Here is a 17,911-nt window from a genome sequence, read left to right on the forward strand (position 1 = left end):
CTTCATAAATGTTGCCGCGACAACGTACAAAAGACATGCTTTTTGCATGTGTATGTCCTATATCCTACACCACAGCTTGCCAAGACAGAAAAGAAGAGGTATCGTACAAACCCATGTCCAAAATGTACAGAGAAAGGGAGAGCCAAAGGGGGAGGAGACGCGACATGGGAAACGCAGCAGCAGGACGACGTCCGTGTCCGCTATGCCACCACGGCAACACCCATTGACTTGGCCTGGTAGATGATCGAACGGCACAGGCTCTCCAGCGAGAGCCCCGACAGCCGCTGCTCGCTCTGCTTGATCTTGGCAATCTCGTAGACGTGCTTGAGGCTGACGGTGCCGACTGTCTCTTTGCCCGGGTTCTGCGCGCCGCGCCGCTTGCCGCCCTTGCCCTCGGGCACCTCGGCGGTGTTGAGCAGCAGCCACGAGGTCTGCGGCGTGCGCACGTCAAAGTAGAATGTGCGGTCAGGACGGACGATGACGCGAACGGGCATGGGCGTGCCGGGCGTCAGGTGTGCGGTGCGCGCGTTGAACTCCTAAAGAGAAGGGGTGCGTTAGCAAGTGGCCCCGCGAGAAAAGAGGAGGCTGCAGCACCAAACGAGCAGCCAGAAGTAGAGCGCACCTTGCAAAAGTCCATGGACTTGATACCCTTGCTGCCGAGCGCCGGGCCGACCGGAGGACTGGGGGTGGCCTGGCCGGCGCCGACAATCAGCTTGATCATCTGGTCCACAGGACCGGCCGCGCGTTTTGACATGGTTGCAGCGTGTATGGAGTACGATTCGAACTCGATAAACGGTACGGCGCTGTCGCCAGAGGGATTCTCGTCGTCGTCGTCGTCGTTGTCGGCGTCGCTGTCGTAGACCTGCTAGGAGATATTGTCTACTACGAAATCTCGAAAACGAGAATCTGAGCAGAGAAAAACCGGACCCACTGAAACTAACTGGTCACGTGCCACAATCTTATCGACGCCCAGAGGAAATAAGAAGAATAAAGTAACAAAACAACCGAACAAGATCACACCACTCAGTAAAAGAGAAGATAATGGGAGAAATCTATTCTGTGTAATGTGCAAAATAGAAAAGAGAAACCCAACGGCGTCGGCCGCGAATCGAACCTGGGCCTGTAGAGTGTGCAGCAGATTGTATGACCAGTCACGTGGTTCCAATACCGACGCTTAGAAGGATATCTTCTTTCAACAGTTAGGTGTCGGTCGTGCTTTTGATCTTCTGGTGCGTCTCCTTGAACTACAGTCATCGCACTGTCCAGGTCCAACAATGCGTCAGTCTGAATAGCGTACAACAGCTAATCGAAAATTCCGTGACCGACTGAGAGTAAAGCTACAACATAGAACAACGATGAATTGACCGGATTGCCAAATGCAGTCTGATCGTCGACTTCGGTGGGCGGGGTGGAATACAGAAGGTCCAAGCCACTGGAGCAAGGCGCCTGCAGCAAGGATAGGCGTCGTATTACACCGCAAAGCAGGGGCCATAAGACGTGCGCCGAATGGATTAATCACAGTTCACAATGACGCCCGCCACCTTTCCCTTGCCAGCCACATTACGCCCGCTCCAGGCAGGCACGATCGGGGCCTGGAGGGGTAACCGTTAGCCGTTATTGTCTTTTGGCAGCACAAGCCTGCCCCACCAGAGCAGTGCCTTCACAAAGGCACAAGAAATGGAAAGAGCAACAGGCCTAAACGAACAACGCAAAAAGTGCCACTCCACAAGAGCCCACCAGACCGTGACGTCCCGCGACCTTATTTGCTCCTTCCTCAGTGATCCGTTGTGATTTATGGACCGGGAAGGCGCTATCCCAAAAACTCACTCAGTCTGGTTCTTGCCTTTGTAGAACAGAGAACGGGCCTGACTGAGCCTTTCCTCCTTTTCGCTCCTGCCCATTATTACCAACGACGGCCTGGGTGCTCCCCTCTCCCTGGCAAGACGAAACAGTATCAGCATTTGTAGCATTTGCAGCTTTGCAACTTTTGGCGGTGAAGAAACGTCCCCTCCAAAAAAAACTGCCAGACCAACCAGGCCATCCATTTCTTGTCTCGCCATACAAACTGCTGTGGTCCCGACCGCCATCCCTTCCTTCGACGCATCCTCTTGTCCAGAGACCGGCCTCAATCGATATCACGGCGGCATCGATCCCAGCTATCGCTTTCCCTAACTAAACAATCCGCATTTAACCCTCGCAATCTCCATATTCATACAGACCGCCCAACATGTTCAAGTGGGCTCAGCAAACGTTCGTTGCCCTCTCCCGTTCCCCGTTCTCTGACCAGCCGTCTGTCCTGATATCAGCCTGTCCTCGGACGCTAACATCGGCCGCTGGCCTGCAGACTCGCCCATGTGGCCGGCACCCAAGAGCCCGACTACGGGCCGTCCGCCATCCGGTCCGTGGCCGAGGAGACCAAGGAGACGCCCTACACCGAGACCACCTCCGACGACCTGAAGTGGACCGCCATGGAGTCGACCTGTGTTGAGACACAGGTGTTCTACATCACCTCGGACAGCGGTCCGGCCATCTTTGTCCAGGTCATTTACAACAACGTTGCGTATGCTTTACCCCCCGACATTGACTCGCTTCTCTTCTTTTCCCTCCCCCGTTGCATGAATCCTAACATTGCCATTCGTCCTCCAGCGGCATCCGCACCACGTGCCAGTTCAACACCAAGATCTTTTACGTCAACGACGCCAACAAAGAGACCCTCTGGAGCTCCACGCCCCTCACACAGCCCGAGTTCAGCGAGGACATGAAGTCCTTCTACGCCACCGACTGCGCCGTCGAGCTGTCCGAGGACGGCACCTCGTACTCCATCAAGTCCCACAACGACGACCGCGCCGTCGTCAACCTCGTCATCAAGCGCACCACCCCCGGCTTCCAGGCCGGCACAACCGGCAAGACGCTGTTTGGCACCGATCTGACAAACCCCTGGGGCTCCATGCGCCATGTCTTCTGGCCCCGCTGCGTCGCCTCCGGCACCATCACCACCAAGGAGGACGGGCCCATTGACTTTGCCGGCGGCCGCGCCCTCTTCATCCACGCCCTGCAGGGCATGAAGCCCCACCATCTCGCTGCCCGCTGGAACTTTGCCAACTTCCAGGGCCCCGAGCACTCGGCCGTTCTCATGCAGTTCACCACCCCGCCGTCGTATGCCTCCACCGTCGTCACCGTGGGCTGCCTTGCGCGCGACGGCGAGATTCTCTTTGCCGGGACCGACGCGACCGCCACCCACGTGGCGACCAAGGAAGACTCCGAGAACGACTGGCCCGAGCCGACCCAGGTCAAGTACACCTGGTCCGGCACCGCCAAGGACGGCAGCCAGGTCGAGGCGGTGCTCGAGGGCGGCCTCGAGGAGCGTCTGGACCGGATAGACGTCATGGCCGAGGTGCCCGGCATCGTCAAGAAGATCGCCGGCAGCGTCGCCGGCACCAAGCCCTTCATCTACCAGTACTACCCGCGCCAGACCAAGCTGGCGCTCAAGATCAAGAAGGGCGACGCGCCCGAGGTGTCTGAGCCGGGGCTGCTGTTTGCCGAAGCCACGTTCATCTCGTAGACTGTCCGGGTCCGGCTGCCGCCTCTCGTTCTTTTTTTGTTGTCTTATGTCGCATGTCCTGTTGTTTCGCGTTTTAATTAAAGTCACGTCATGTCCCCTCGTCTCTTTGTGGTTGGATGCACATCTTCTAGTTATCTTCGTCCTATTTTTCTGATTTTTTTCCCCCGTCCTATGTCATTTATTCCTTGCCCGCTGCATACGGTTTACTCCAATCATCAATTAATTCTCTTCTGTCTCCCTTCTCTCTTTTACCGGCTTGTGCTCCTGTCGCTGTACGCTCGACAGGCTCTTCGACCTTGGCAATGATCAAGTACATGCATCCATGTACAACGCGGCACGCACATGGCAGGACGCACCCGTTACCACACCATCTACCACTCGACACAGACCACACTTGTTACACAGTTCATTGACATCTTTGCATATATATTACCGCATGGGACATGTACACAATGTTATGCGTACCAGAAAATAGGGAGGGAATGGGCACGCCTTGTTTCGTTTGTGCTACATGTGGGCTACTTTACTTGTATGACATCTTCCCGGACGACGCTGTTGGGCCAAAGCTGCATATAATGCTAATACTTGGAAGGGATAATTAAGGGGAACAGGCTGACGATAGATGCTAGCTGACTCCCTTGATGCAGAAATATACTTTGGTTATGCAAGTTGAACACAAGTGCCCATATAATATTTGGTGACAACAGAGTAGGAACAAGGCACTGAAATGTTGCATGCGCAGTACACCTTTTGAAAACAATTGTTCGAGTAAATACTTGAGCGTATAGCTATTGAAACTATGGATATGACATGAAAAGTCATAATAATATAAATATAAAATGTAGGGGTATCTGAGGTATTAAATAAAAAATATATGTGGTAAAAAATGCTGTTTTTGGTCGTGGAGAGGTTAATTAAACGAAAGGGAAAGGAAACGAAAGGGGCCGCAGTGGCTCTTTTTTGGGATGGAAAGTTTTGACCTTTCGGATCGGAGCTCTTTCGGCATTCGGCTGCCAACCGGCTGACAACCGGATGATGTCGACTCATCTTCCATCGTTTACAGCTTCTTGGGAGGGACCGGGTTGGCCAGAGCCCTTTCCAGCGCACCCACTGCCCATTGCTCAACCTTACGGAAAGGGCCATTGAACATCTCGGGCACAACCATGACACTGTTTGCGTGCGCCTCCGCAAAGACGACATTGGCATCCTTGCCGCAACGCTCGCGTGTCACTTGAATGGCCTCTTGGAGAAGATCACCGCCAATGCCGCGCCGACGATAGCGAAGACGGGTTGTCCAGGCACGAATGACGCCGTGGCCGCCCTTGACGTGGCTGTCGCTAGCGGCTTGTGAGGCTTTGTTGTTGTTCTTCTTGCGCGATGTATTGGGTGGTGGTGCTGCGGCTGACGTGCTCAAACCCTGCTCGTCCGCTGCAGGCGGAACTAGCCGGAGTACCAATGCGCCAATCATCTCCTCGCCATACCGGGCACCGATAACGGTGTCTTCCTCCGCGCCCGGCTCGACCTTGCCATCGTCGTTCTTCGGCACGATCCAGTCCCACTTCAGGCTCTCGGCCATGGGGATGTACTGCGCGCTGAAATAGCGAATGCTCAGGAGGTAGGTCATGACAACACCCGACAAGAGCGTCATGGTCATGCCCAGATCGGGCCGCGGGTTCAGCTTGTAGGCAATACCGAGGCCGGCGGCCAGGCCGGCAAGACTAAGCGGGTGAAAAACCATGCTGCGCGACGAAGTCTGGCGCTGCTGCGCAATGCTGTCGGCGACAAGCTGCAGCGCATCGACCTTGTCGGCACGGCTGGTCATAACGCCCAGAGTCAGCGGGGGGATGTCGTCCAGGTTCACTGCTGCGCCGCTCGGCGCTGATTTGGTCGTGGTCGTGGCTGTGGTTGCGCTGCTGCCCTTATTCCCGTGGGTGACAGGACCCAGCACTGGGGTGTTGGCGTTGGAGGACATCTCGGAATGTGGGAGGACGAGGTTTGCCCGCAGAAATGAGAAGAACGCTGGCCGGCTGTTAGAGTTTATGGTTTGTAGAATAAAGTTGGGTAAAATGTGTCTTTCGGTACGAAATGTTGCAACGCAAAAACGAAAGTGTTTCGAAAAGAAGACACGAAGGCCCTTTTTATTCTCTTTCGCTAGCGAAGAAAAGAAAAAGAAAAAAAACATTCGGCGTCCCAGTTTACTGACCGAGGTAAGTACGGTCTTTGTATGTTGCACACGGGATGACAGCTATTTCAATGTATCCAGTCTGGTCTCGACCTTTACACCATTGACTGAAAGGTTCCAGATCCAGGCGGAGCACACAAAGGGGACGAGAGGACACGCGACAGAAGCGCGAGGAACGACAGGGAAGGCGGGAAAAGAGCAAATGAAAACCCGGAAAGGGGAAAGAAGAGCGCAAAGACGTGAAAAAAAAGCGTGACAGGTAAAAAAAAGAACGACTTACCAGCACTTGTCTTGAAGGCCGGTACGGCGTTGATCCTGTCGACCAGCGTGTTGGGTTGACAGGCTCTCAGATCAACCTCCATGACGGCCGCCATGTGGTGCGACGCGTCCATTTCATTGGACGACAGGCCGAAAGCTAGATTCGCTGGGCGATGAACGACAGAGAGCATGGCGGGAGGCGATAAAAGACAACAATAAAATAACAGGAGAGAAAAAGAACGGCCCGGAAAATACAAGTAGACGGGGTGCCCACTATCTATATTTCGTTCGAGATGTTGCAAACGACGACGAAACAAAAAGGTGTATACTCTCTCCTCTTTATTTTCGACCAGGAACACTCTCGTTCCCTGTTCGTTATTGGCGGCTGTCTCCTTTCGTTTGGATCCAAAAGGATTAAGAGCAGCTGGGCGTTTTGCTGAAAGGGCTAGACCCGGCCAGTCCAAACCAGACGCTTTCCAGGATGAGAGGGGGAGTGGTTTAGGGGATGATTGGATTGGCGAGGCGTGTGGGAGAGGGGTCTCAAGAGCCTTGTTTCTCGGCAGGGAAGACGACTTGAACGCAACGCGGCGCTTGTGTAAAAACGGACAGACGGGACACTCAACACGACCAACAAGGAAAAGTCGACAGACCTCCACAACGGCCACAGAGAGCGAACTGCGGTCGCGAGAAGCTCAGACGGGCCCGCGTGGCCAGGATCGTTGGAAGATAAGATGGAGGCGTCGACGAGAACAAGAGACGAGGGACGAAGTGACAGGGGAACAAGGGAACTAGATGCCGCAGTTGGCAGCCGGCTGCATGTTTCGTGAATTAGAAAGGGAGGAAGTGAAGAGGGGGAGAGGGAGGGAGTGGGAATGTTGACAAAGGGATTGGAGAAGGCTGGCGAGGAGACGATGCTGGAGGTGATTCAAGAAAAGATGGCAAAGGCGAAGGAGAACAAAGACTTGGAAAGGGGACAAGCAACGACGATATATGGCATTGGGAAGGGGATCTTGAAGAAGGAACGACTTGAAGGAGCGAGATTGCGCAAGTTGCACTTTCCGTCAATCAGAAGTGAAGATCAAAACGGGCAACTACGACGTGGAACGGGCAAAGACAGGGGAGCTCACAAGATATCCGGCCGCTTGGGACTGGGAAGGCGCGATGGTATGATATGCACTCAGGTTGGATTGGGCGGAAGGAACCACCACCCTCCCACACACACACACATAAGGTCGCCAGGATGGGTCGGTGGTTGTCAGTCGTTTCTCGTCCAGCCGTTGACTTGTTCCCCCATCATCACTCTCGAGTGTGCATCGCCACAGACAAAATACGACGAGCACACAGACAAGTTGCTCCCGAGAACAAAGCTGGCGAAACGCACACGTAACAGCCTGCCTTGAAAACAAGACAAGACATGACGGTGACAGGAGTCAACAAAAACATCGAAATACAAGGGCCCACAAAAACACTGCAAAAGATTCCATCCCCCATACGAAGGTGCAGAGAAGAAACGCCGGAAAACATGCTACAACAAGGTCCAACCCTTGTCTGTTCCGCTATTGTGCAACGGAACTGTTGTGTAGAATGGTGTCCCCTCCGTGCCTCCCTTGCATACAAAGTAGCTCAAAAAAGTGAAAAAAAAAAAAAAAAAAAAAAAAACTAAAAAAAAAAAAACGAAAGAGTAGCTACTTCGTAGTTGATAGCGTCAACAAGAGTGGAGCTTGAGGAGATACAGGAAAGGCTGCTGAAGGCTGCTGAAGGCTGCAAATAGCTGCACCGCGACGACGAGTTGACCATGTTGGGGCACACGCAGACAAACAGTTTGGCGCCGCTAGCCAGAAGGGCGACACGCACGGCCTACCAACCCCAGTCTAGGGTCCAATAACGCACGGAGCTATCCAATACTTGGGTGGACTAGGGTGCCGAAAGCGTGGTTTTATTTTGGGGCGACAATGATTTTTGGGCACATTGCTCTGGGCAAAGAGGAGCACGCACTTCGGGGGTGGTGTGGAGAAGACTGTCTACAACGAGGTCTGCAGACAGCAGGGAGTGCTAATGGAGATGGCAACGCAGCATGGTGCATGAGCAAAATTTTTCTGGTGTGCGGAAAGCGAACAGTGCAGTCCAAGGCCACACAGGATGCAGGAGGTGAGGAATGTAGCCAAGAGAGCCCGAGATACGAGTCTCATTTTCCATCACAATGGCATCGTGAGATATGGGCGCTGGATAAGTGACCTGTCTCGCCGCTGATTCTGCGTCGTTTTTTTGTGGCAACTTTTGAGTTGGTCGTATCTTGTCTCGTTGCTTCCCAAGTGGTGCGGCAGTGCGACAGGGACTGAGGGAGTCGGGTCTGGGAAGTTTACGAAGTACAAAGCTTTGGCCTGCTCCATAATGGCAATAGATTTCGAGACAGCGTTGGACTATTGGCTGCTCTGGGGCAGCGCTGGCTTCCCGATGGACAGAGGACCATTAGCTGGTGTATACGAATTACTCAGTACGACGTATTTCCAGGGTTCTAGGGTGGCTTCGTCTCTTCTGCCAATGAGCGCTTGAAATGAGTGAGAAGTTGATGGTCTGTTGGTTGGCTGTCTTGGCGATGTGACGCTGCGAATGGCGACAGATTTCCCTCTTTTGTTTTTTTTTCACCCACTTGGTCAGTTGGCGCACAAGCTGATATCGCAGACAAATGCGTAGAATCCAGCAATCGTCTCACGGCCAAGACAACTTGAGCTCGTGTATCGTTCCGAGCTGTACCGGTTCTTGATAGAGATGTACACAGTATGTCGATTTCGCCCGGCGATGGCCGGTTTGCTGGGGCCCACCAGGAACGGACCGCGAATGAGGTTTCGTTGCTTTCCGTTCATTTTTCTTTTCTCCTGTTGTCTCTCATTCTCCTCTCGGGTCTCTTTTCTACATGTCTGTGGGTGTGAGGCCGGTCCCATAACCCATGAGCCCGAATCGTCTCATGCCAGACTTTGCGACGCATTAGAACAAGGACAGAAAGGAATTGAAGACATGGAAACCGAGACTTCAGTACAAAAATCCTTTGGCACATCGACAGCCAAAGAAGGACTGGAACGGATGGCTGTACGAAATACAGACCGATGACATGCTCCACTCGTGATGCGCCGCACTGAACCCGTTGCCCTCACCGCCGGTCGATTGTGCCCGATGGGGATCCTCACCGTCGACGGGTGCTGGCCTCGCCTGGTCTACCGAGCTGTTTCGGGAATGGCCTTGTTGTGTTGACGCCGGTCAAATGCGCGGCGATACAGATGTTCACGCATGCCACATGACGGCTGCATCCTCTGTGCAGAGTATTGCAACCCCATCCTTTCCGGAAAGTGCGCTTCTGCACAGCTGTCCCATTGGCATGCATCTCACGTGCGACCCGAGCGGAACCGTCGCGGGAAGGCGCGGCCGGCAACGGATCAACAGAAGTGCCTTGACCATCAGTTTATGCATCAAAGACGTACGTCCTCAGAAATGCATCTACCCGAGCGGAGGTCTATTTCTTCCGTCCTTGACGGGTTCGAGTCCTACCACCGACTGATCCGTCGCCTACGGAGTATGACAACATAAAATACTTGATCTCGTATTTCTGTGTTTCAGCTGCGATGTCCGCAGTCGTCCACTTCCTGTTGCAGAACGGAATCCGCCTTACTCCGTGGGGTGATCGCGTGCCTGTTTTTTGATTGGCTAGCTGTCTTAAGGCAGACTTCCTCACGCCTGAGGCTACTGCCTCTCACTCTGCCACCGCTCTGCCACCCAGTCCTCACGCTTCGCACCGCCTCCCTCTGCCGTCCAGTTGCTTTGGCTCGCCAAATCCGGCCAGTCTCATTCTTTCGAACGCGCATTTCCCAGGCTGTCCATGCTTGGCAACCCATTGGCCTCCTGAGAGATCCCGGCAGTGGTAGAGAACCAGACAAACTGGCCCGACAGGGCTCAGAGAGGCAGCCAATAATGCTTACCGTCTGACATTGCCTGCTTTCCCCGACGCTGTGAAGCTCCTGCCGTCAACAGTGTTCTGTTCTGACTTGCTGGCCGCTATTCAGCCAATGAAAATTGGGGGAAACACTGACGCCCCTCTTTTTTCCTCCTCTCCCGCGCACTTTCCCCCAACTGATCCACCACGCGAAAGTCCTACGAAGTCCTGATCCAGAAACGGCTTTGCGCCTGGTTTGTGCACCGTTCCCGCCGTGACTCCATCGTCCTTTCCTTTGTTTCTGCCTCGTTTCCTTCCTTCCCCCCGTAGCGACCGCGTTTCGGACTTTCGATGTGTCTGTTTCCCTCGTAGGACAATCCGACAACTCGAGCCATTCTAGGCCCTGTCGTGGACACAGCACGCCTTTTTCTCCGGGCTTCGCCTGCACCTTTCTTCTCGTTGTTGTCCTGCCCTCGTCTACTTTCCCCAGTCATTTTGTCTCGTTCCTTGCCACATCTTGTTATGCTCTGTTTGCCCACGAGACGGTTTTCGACATATGCAATGAGACGAGGATTGACCAGTGGCAAATAACAAACGACAACGGAAGGCACGACTTGGCTCTTTCCTAGCATTTGGCCAATACAAAGACTGTTCCTGCCAAAAGAAGAAGGAAGGAAACGTTATCACTTAATCGCATCATCACCGCCTCTTCCTCCCCTAACGCTTCATCTCTTATCCATCCCTCCCATCTCGACATATCGCCACAACCATCTCCGTAGCATCTCTTGACATCCCTTTTCGCCACCCCAGGACTTGCCTCCCCCTGGTTTCGGCCATCTCTGCCCGCTAACGGCCGTTTGTACCTCGACGGCGCCGGATAGTCATCCCCCAACGGAAACGCCCGCGGCCGAACCCCTTATCGATCCCCCTTCGCTCCCAACCTCGACATCGGCCCACGCGACAGGCCCCCGACCGCCGCGATGTCGACCGTCATGGAGCCAAAGAAGTTCGCTTCTTTCATGAAAGAAGATGGGCTCTCGCTCTTTGGCTCGCGCCCACAGTCTCCCGCTCTCAGCGGTCGCTTCGGCCTGCGTCGGAGCTCATACTCCAGTCGGTCCTCCATGTCCTCGGATAGGCTGGATACGCCCACCATGTCCTGCGTGTGAGTGCCCGGGCGATCCCTCGTCTGTCATTGTTACCGGTCGACCGTCTTGCCTGGCCGCCGTTTCTAACTCCCGTACAGGACCAGGGCCACCTCCAAAGAAGACTGCGCGACCCAGCGCTTTATCGTGTGGGCCGCGGTCCGCCGCAATGCGTGCGATCGTATGACGGAAGGCGAGCGCCTCGAGTGCCCGCTGCTGCGCTGCACACAGCGCTTCCAGGACCACGAGTCTATGCTGCGCCATCTCATCACGTGCGACCGTCTTGAATACTGCGAATACTGGTGCTACGAACATATGCGCATCGAGCGTTTCGACGACAGCCGGTGTAAGAAGTGCCTCGGCCACCCGTCGAAACGCCGCAAGATGCTGTCCATGGCCAAGAGCTTCTTCACGTCGCTCGGCCACAATAAGGGCAAGGCTGTCGTGGACCAGGGCGGCCTTGACGCGGGACTCTCGCCCGCGCCCTCTTTTGCGTCGGCCAGCATGCCGTGCTCGTCCGTGTCGCCCATCTCGCCGGACAGCCTCGACTTTAGCAGCGGCTATCTGAGTCGGAGCGGCAGCAATGGCAGCAGCAGCAGCAGCAGCGCCCGCTTTAGCGGCACCAGCCGGAGCAACAGCAACCGGTCCAGCGACAGCCGCAGCAACAGCTACGGCCGGCCTGGCGGTGCGGATGCGTCCAGCTGCTCCTCTTCATCGGCGTCGCCCTTCTCCGGGACGGGCTTCCAGCCACCACCTCGGTACGAGGACATCAACACCCGGATGCATGCCGGCGTGCACGCCGAGCTGCCATCGACCGAGATTGTCGAGATTGACTCGCGGGAACTCACCGAGATGCCCAAGCAGTCGCCCTTCCCTTCGGCTGCAGGCACACGACCGTCTGCAGTGAACATGACGACGCAGCCGGACTTTGTGCCGGATATCACATTGTCCACACCGGCGCTTCAGGCCATTCCGTCGATAGCACCGACCGTGTCACCGACGCCCCCGCCAGCCTGTCCTACCCCTCCAGTGGCCATGAGCGCCGTCTCTCCGATCGCGGGCCAGGCCTCCATCGACCCGATGAACCTGTTTTTGCCCTCGGAGTTGGACTCGACCACCATTTCGCAGACCAACTTCATGGACTGGGAGCCGGTTGCCTCCTCTTCGAATGGCATGACAATGCCTGGTGCGCTTGACGGAGTTGACGTCCAGTCTTTTATGGATGTCCAGAGCAGCGATGCCACGCTGTACACCTCGCCAAGCGAGGCCATCCTAGAGCGTCCGTCGCTTCTGCTGGACATGCAGGCGGGTCTGCAGATGGCTCCCCCGCCACTGCCGCCTACGCGGCCGCAGCGCCCCACGAGCACGACGCCGGCGCCGCGCAGCAAGAACCTGTCGCCCAGCTCATCGGTCCGCTCGACGACAAGCACGACCAGTACCACGAGCACAGCGAGCATGGGCAGTCTGATGAGCGACGTGAGCGATGCCAGCTTTATGAGCAACGCCACCTCTATCGTCTCGCCTGTGTCCGACTGCAGCCATGGCGCAGCCACCAACCCGTGGTCGACGTCCACGTCCACTGGTGACCTGACGACGTCGGCTTCGCCGGCCGATGAATTCTCCAGCTTCTTTGAAACCGACTTCTTTGCCACTGCGGAATCTGGCCTGTCTACTGACCTGTCCAAGGCGTTCGAGTCGTGCTACGCTCCCGATATGGCTGGCGACTTCACCGATGTCTTTGACAGCCTTGCCAACGACGCCCTGCTCTTTCCGCTCGACACGGCCATTATGGGTTCTATAGAAGAGCAAAAGCGGCCCATGCCGTTGCCGTTGCCACCACCGGCCCCAGGAACAGGGTCTTCTGCCATACCTGTCAAAGACGACGTTGCTGACAACCGTACGAATACTGCTACTCACAACGACGCTGATCCCCTCTTCCTCGACGCTCAAGACATGGCTGCCTCTGCACAGGACTTGCTGTTGACGCATGTGATGACGTCTCTGGCCAAGCTTCGCGACATCGACTGCTCCAAGAACACGCTTGCTCTTCTCTTCCAGAACGCCTCGCCTCGCCTCATCATGGACACTGGTATCCAGGCCCTGCAAACCGCCATCGCGACGGGAAGCGAGACAATGACACCGTTCAACACTCTGTGCTTCCTCCACCTGATCTATGCCTTTTCGCTTGTGACGTACGAGTCGGAGGCCGCGCTGCGGTCCAGTGCCCTCTTCAACCAGTCTCTCGAGTACTCCCGTCATTTCAGCGCCGTGGACCGTGAAAACTACCTGGAAATCGTCTCCCTGATCTGGCAGCCCGTCGAGATGACTGCTGCTGTCCTGTCTGAACGCATTCGCCGTTTCCGCAAACACGCTGCCAACCGCGCCGTTTCGTCGCTCTCGCTGGACGGTGCCGTGGCCAATGCCGCCCGCGCCTTCTTGGACGACCTGGAAATCTCCACCGTGTTTGTGCCGCTTTCGACTGCGTCTGATTTGATCAAGGCCTCGCCCATCTACTCGCTCCACTTTGGTCCCTACAGAAACAACAACATCCGCAACTCGCCCGCTCTGTCGTCGCACGCCCGCACCGTCATTGATTCGCTCCGTCGCAACTTCCCCCATGTCGCCGGCTTGAACACTCGCCTCGATGCGATTGCACGCCTGCTGGACGATGGTCACGCTTCTCAGAACGCGGGCCATACCAGCAATGGTCTTGTTGACAGTGTCCGGTGGTTCGAAATCAAGCTCCTGCATGCCGGCAAGGCCTCTCTGGGGACGTCTGTGCTCTTCTTTGACCAGTTTGTGCGCCAGACGCGGTCGCTGTGTGATCCCATGTACGCGGCCCACGACACACCGCTGCGGCCCATGTACCACGTTGCCAGCATCGCCCTTCTCCGCACAATCTTTGACACGTCCAAGAACGTGCATCTGTCGCAGGGCATGAAGGTCGTGTCGTCCGTGCTGGACGATTCGCTTCTGTCGGACAACCTGCTCTCGAGCGTCGTGACCGATACGACGACGGGCAAGGAACTTGCGGCCCACGTGCTGCCTCCTACCGACGAGACCGCAGACCTGTCTCAGGCGGATCTGCTGTCCATGGACGAGACCTTGATGCCGGCTGCGGCGGACGACGAGTCGGCGGCTGCTGCTGCTCCTGAGGGCGACGCGGCGCCGGCGGAAGACAGCGACGCCGCAACCAAGGCGGCAAAGGTCGAGGTCGAGGCGGACGACTGCTGCGAGCTGTGTGGTTACCGGCCCAAGGGCGACCCCAAGTGGTTCCGCGGGTCGATGGCCAAGCACCGGCTCACCAAGCACTCGGCCGAGGTGATTTACAAGTGCCCGTTCCCCAACTGCACGAGCCAGTACCGCAACCGCCCGGACAACCTGCGGCAACACCAGCTGGAGAAGAACCACTTTGTCGAGGGCGACGAGGTGGTGGCCAAGAAGCCGCGCAAGCATAACCGTCCGGCGGCGTCGGCACAGGCCGGCAAAAACGGCGATGCGTCGACACGCCCGGCCAAGAAGAGAAAGGCATCGAATTGAATGGCCTTTTTTTGCGTGCCGAGATTCGAGACAGAACTGTCTGTCCTACTCTCCTTTGCTCTTGCACTTTCTCACTCTCTCACTCTCCTTTTTGCACTATTTTTCCTATATTCTCGTTGTAAACGACCCTGATGTGATACCACTTTGTTCTACATATTCTATTATTTCCTAATTTTCTTAATACTTTTATATTTGGCGTTTGGGGTTCTGGGTTCAAGTGGTCAAGATACGATCTCGAAAGACCTTTTTATGGCTTGGTTCTGTTTTTATAGGCAACAGAGAGCCACGGCAGGTTTGCTGGTTTAGGATTTATGGGGAACTGTCCTCCAGGAGCTTAGATACAGAAAGAGCCCGAAAGAAATTCCAATATATTCGGTGGGTGCATGCACTCACTGAAACCATTCCAACGAGACTACTGCCGCATACTTGCAAACTTTGTAGAACTAACAAAAAGAGACGAGACACGCGACTTGCTTTTATATTGGGGCGAGCCAAGACTTCTTCGCTTTAGTGGTTTGTTAAGGCCTTGTGTGGCCCATGTCGAGCCACTTGCCCCGCTAACGCTCACTGACAGCAGATCGTTTTAACGGGTGCCAACATCGTCTCCAAAGAGACTGGGAACAGGATCTTCAAGAGAACACACACAACACCAACACAAACCTTGCAACACGCCCAAAACACCAAAACACCAAACCACTCACACAACTGACAAGGTAACGACCTTTACGCGACGTTACGTACCACCCTCACACACAATGGCCTCCTCAGCGATGGCCAGCGACGGCCTGCCGCGCATCACTGTCCTCGGCTCGCTCAACATGGACCTTGTCTCGTACGTATCGCACCACCCCGAGCCCGGCGAGACCATGACCTCCAACGGCTTTGCCGTATCGCCCGGCGGCAAGGGCGCCAACCAGGCCATTGCATGCGCCAAGTTGTCGCGCACGCGGGCACCGGCGGCCGCCGGCGGCCAGGCGCCCCTGTCGACCACAGCGGCCACAGCGCACGTGAGCATGGTGGGCGCGGTGGGCGACGACGCGCACGGCACGGCGCTGCGGTCGAACCTGGCGGCGCACGGCGTGGACGTGTCGGGCGTGCAGGTGGTCCAGGCGGGGGGCGTGCCCTCGGGCGTGGCGGTGATTGTGGTGGACGAGCCGACGGGGCAGAACCGCATCATCTTTTCGCCAGGGGCCAACTACCAGATTGACGACAAGGCGGGGTCGCAGTCGCTGGTGCCGGCGGGCACGCAGCTGCTGATTCTGCAGCTGGAGATCCCGCTGGAGCAGGTCCTGCGGGCGCTGCGCGAGGCGCGCGCGGCGGGCATCCCGGTGCTCCTGAACCCGGCACCGGCACCGGCGACCGAGGAGGCGCGGTCGCAGCTGGAGGCGGCGTTTGCGGTGACGGTGGGCCATCTGGGCAAGGGCCAGGGCCTGGCGCACCTCGTCCTGAACGAGACAGAGACGGCAGCGCTGGTGCCGGCGCTGACGGTGGCCGATCTGGACACGGAGGCCTGTCTGGCCCGGGCGGCGGCCTACTTTTTGGCACTGGGCGTGGAGAATGTGGTGATGACGCTGGGTGGCCGGGGCGTATACTATGCATCGGCGGCGTCAGCCAGCGGCGCGGGCCAGCTGCTGCCGCCGGAGAAGGTGGCCCGCGTGGTGGACACGACGGGCGCGGGCGACACGTTTGCTGGTCAGTATGCCCTGGAGGCTGTGTACGCGACGGCGGCCGGCAAGGCGTTTGACTGCGCGGCGGCGGTGCGCAAGTCCAACCGGGCAGCCGCCAAGACGGTGCAGCGCAAGGGCGCGCAGGACTCAATCCCGTGGCGGGACGAGGTTGAGTAGAGCAGGTAGAGCGTGGGACACCCAAAACTTGTATTTGAATATGAAATTCGAGGTACAGAATACATTTCAAGCCGAAATCATTCCCCCCACACCCAAAAAAACAGGCAGCTGGCGTCAGAGCAAACTCTGCCCGAAAAAAAGAATAATGAAAACGTTGACAAAAGAGCCTCATTGGAGGAGATAGTCTTCCACTCGTCCACTTGTCCACTCGCCAAACAAGAACACGCACGACCGCACACCCGCTCAGAAACCCACGCTCACATAACTCGGACCAAATCACTTTTGTAGTATTCATCACAATTGGCAGCCTCTCAGAGAGCATCTAAGGGTTGACGTACTCGGGGCGAATCAGGGTGTAGCCATTAACATGCCGGACGGGCAGCTTGTCAATGTCCACGTCGTACAGAACACGCGTGTTGATAGGGCACGAGTTGACAAGGCGCTTGCGCCAGGCAGCGCTCGTCTCGGTCTGCGCAATGGGTGGCAGCTTGGCAATCTCTTCGTCCGACAGGTTTGTGGGCGGGTTGGACAAGCAGACGCCGCAGGTTTTGCAGAAGCTCTTCTTGTTGACGAACCTGCCGAACGAGTAAACCTTGAGGTTGTTGTCCGGGTCGTGGAACGAGACTTGGTCGGCCATGGGGTAGAACCAGCGGCAGCCGTTGCGCTGGCAGATGCTGCAGTCGCATTCGACGACGCGGTCGCCCTGCTTCTCGCGGTCCAGCGTCTCGTCCAGCGGCTGCGAGCGCAAGGCCACGCGCACAGCGCCGCAGTGGCAGCTGCCATGGTAGATGCGCGGCGTGGCGGAGCCATCGCCCTGGGGCGCGCCCGTGGGCTCGGTGCCGGTAAACGGGACAGGCTCAAACTTGGGATCCAGCGCAGCGCCGTCAAAGTCGGTCTTCTCGAGGGCCCAGACGTCGACCGGGCCCTGGAAGCAGCGCGCGTTCAAGCCCTTGCCCTTGGTGCTGTCGCTGGGCACAACCATGAGGGGCGAGCCGCAGTCGCCGCAGAACTTGTGATTGAACGCCTTCTTGCCAAAGGTATACGACTCGAGGTCGTCGATGCTGCCCTTGACAATGTTGATGTCGCTGTCCTTGGGCGGGAAGACAAAGACATAGCCCTTGCGAAGGCAGATGCTGCAGTTGCAGACAACCCCTTTGGAAAGAGGCTCCGGGAAAGTCACCTCGTAGACAAATTTGCCGCAGTGGCAGTTGGCACGGTACGTCGTCTCGGTCATTTTGAATCGTGTTCTTTGGGAGATCAAAGGGATATCGCCAGCCAGAATAAAAAAAAAAACGAAATGAAACGAAACCTGGAGATAAAGTGTCGTAGAGATGTGTGAGACCACGGCAACGTTGGCTATCAAACCAATTGGCAGCTCTGAGGCTGGAGAGGGAGAGTCGCGGGAGGGGGGGTGGGGGGGGGGGGGGGGGGTTNCGTAGGAGGAGTTGGGGTGACGTT

The 17,911-nt window shown here is 56.5% G+C and overlaps 9 protein-coding genes across 9 annotated transcripts; 5 read left to right on the top strand and 4 right to left on the bottom strand.

Moving 5' to 3' along the window:
• Positions 1–200: 200 nt before the first annotated feature.
• SPSK_09896 (mitochondrial 54S ribosomal protein YmL19) lies at positions 201–754 on the bottom strand (the record flags this gene model as incomplete). Its single annotated transcript, XM_016736463.1, has 2 exons — positions 201–536; positions 623–754. The coding sequence occupies 2 exons, from the start codon at positions 752–754 to the stop codon at positions 201–203; spliced, it is 468 nt and encodes a 155-aa protein (XP_016588426.1).
• A 1,473-nt stretch (positions 755–2,227) lies between these two features.
• On the top strand, positions 2,228–3,562 carry SPSK_09285 (survival factor 1; the record flags this gene model as incomplete). The annotated part of the gene is made up of 3 exons (XM_016735861.1): positions 2,228–2,289; positions 2,345–2,560; positions 2,647–3,562. 3 exons carry the CDS (start codon positions 2,228–2,230, stop codon positions 3,560–3,562), a joined length of 1,194 nt encoding a protein of 397 aa, XP_016588427.1.
• Positions 3,563–4,619: 1,057 nt separating this feature from the next.
• Positions 4,620–6,193, bottom strand: SPSK_09106 (acetyltransferase, GNAT family; the record flags this gene model as incomplete). The annotated part of the gene is made up of 2 exons (XM_016735685.1): positions 4,620–5,581; positions 6,025–6,193. 2 exons carry the CDS (start codon positions 6,191–6,193, stop codon positions 4,620–4,622), a joined length of 1,131 nt encoding a protein of 376 aa, XP_016588428.1.
• A 681-nt stretch (positions 6,194–6,874) lies between these two features.
• SPSK_10911 (uncharacterized protein) lies at positions 6,875–7,402 on the top strand (the record flags this gene model as incomplete). Its single annotated transcript, XM_016737148.1, has 1 exon — positions 6,875–7,402. One exon carries the CDS (start codon positions 6,875–6,877, stop codon positions 7,400–7,402), a length of 528 nt encoding a protein of 175 aa, XP_016588429.1.
• Positions 7,403–7,954: 552 nt separating this feature from the next.
• SPSK_10932 (uncharacterized protein) lies at positions 7,955–8,236 on the top strand (the record flags this gene model as incomplete). The annotated part of the gene is made up of 1 exon (XM_016737163.1): positions 7,955–8,236. The coding sequence occupies one exon, from the start codon at positions 7,955–7,957 to the stop codon at positions 8,234–8,236; it is 282 nt and encodes a 93-aa protein (XP_016588430.1).
• A 1,909-nt stretch (positions 8,237–10,145) lies between these two features.
• SPSK_10147 (uncharacterized protein) lies at positions 10,146–10,421 on the bottom strand (the record flags this gene model as incomplete). The annotated part of the gene is made up of 1 exon (XM_016736700.1): positions 10,146–10,421. One exon carries the CDS (start codon positions 10,419–10,421, stop codon positions 10,146–10,148), a length of 276 nt encoding a protein of 91 aa, XP_016588431.1.
• Positions 10,422–10,907: 486 nt separating this feature from the next.
• SPSK_08363 (uncharacterized protein) lies at positions 10,908–14,609 on the top strand (the record flags this gene model as incomplete). The annotated part of the gene is made up of 2 exons (XM_016734963.1): positions 10,908–11,089; positions 11,171–14,609. The coding sequence occupies 2 exons, from the start codon at positions 10,908–10,910 to the stop codon at positions 14,607–14,609; spliced, it is 3,621 nt and encodes a 1,206-aa protein (XP_016588432.1).
• Positions 14,610–15,364: 755 nt separating this feature from the next.
• Positions 15,365–16,453, top strand: SPSK_09491 (ribokinase; the record flags this gene model as incomplete). The annotated part of the gene is made up of 1 exon (XM_016736063.1): positions 15,365–16,453. The coding sequence occupies one exon, from the start codon at positions 15,365–15,367 to the stop codon at positions 16,451–16,453; it is 1,089 nt and encodes a 362-aa protein (XP_016588433.1).
• A 322-nt stretch (positions 16,454–16,775) lies between these two features.
• On the bottom strand, positions 16,776–17,687 carry SPSK_09647 (uncharacterized protein; the record flags this gene model as incomplete). The annotated part of the gene is made up of 1 exon (XM_016736219.1): positions 16,776–17,687. One exon carries the CDS (start codon positions 17,685–17,687, stop codon positions 16,776–16,778), a length of 912 nt encoding a protein of 303 aa, XP_016588434.1.
• Between the last annotated feature and the right edge of the window lie 224 nt (positions 17,688–17,911).

The sequence above is a fragment of the Sporothrix schenckii genome (genome assembly GCF_000961545.1).
Source record: "Sporothrix schenckii 1099-18 chromosome Unknown Cont44, whole genome shotgun sequence".
In the NCBI taxonomy this organism is placed as follows: Eukaryota; Fungi; Ascomycota; class Sordariomycetes; order Ophiostomatales; family Ophiostomataceae; genus Sporothrix; species Sporothrix schenckii.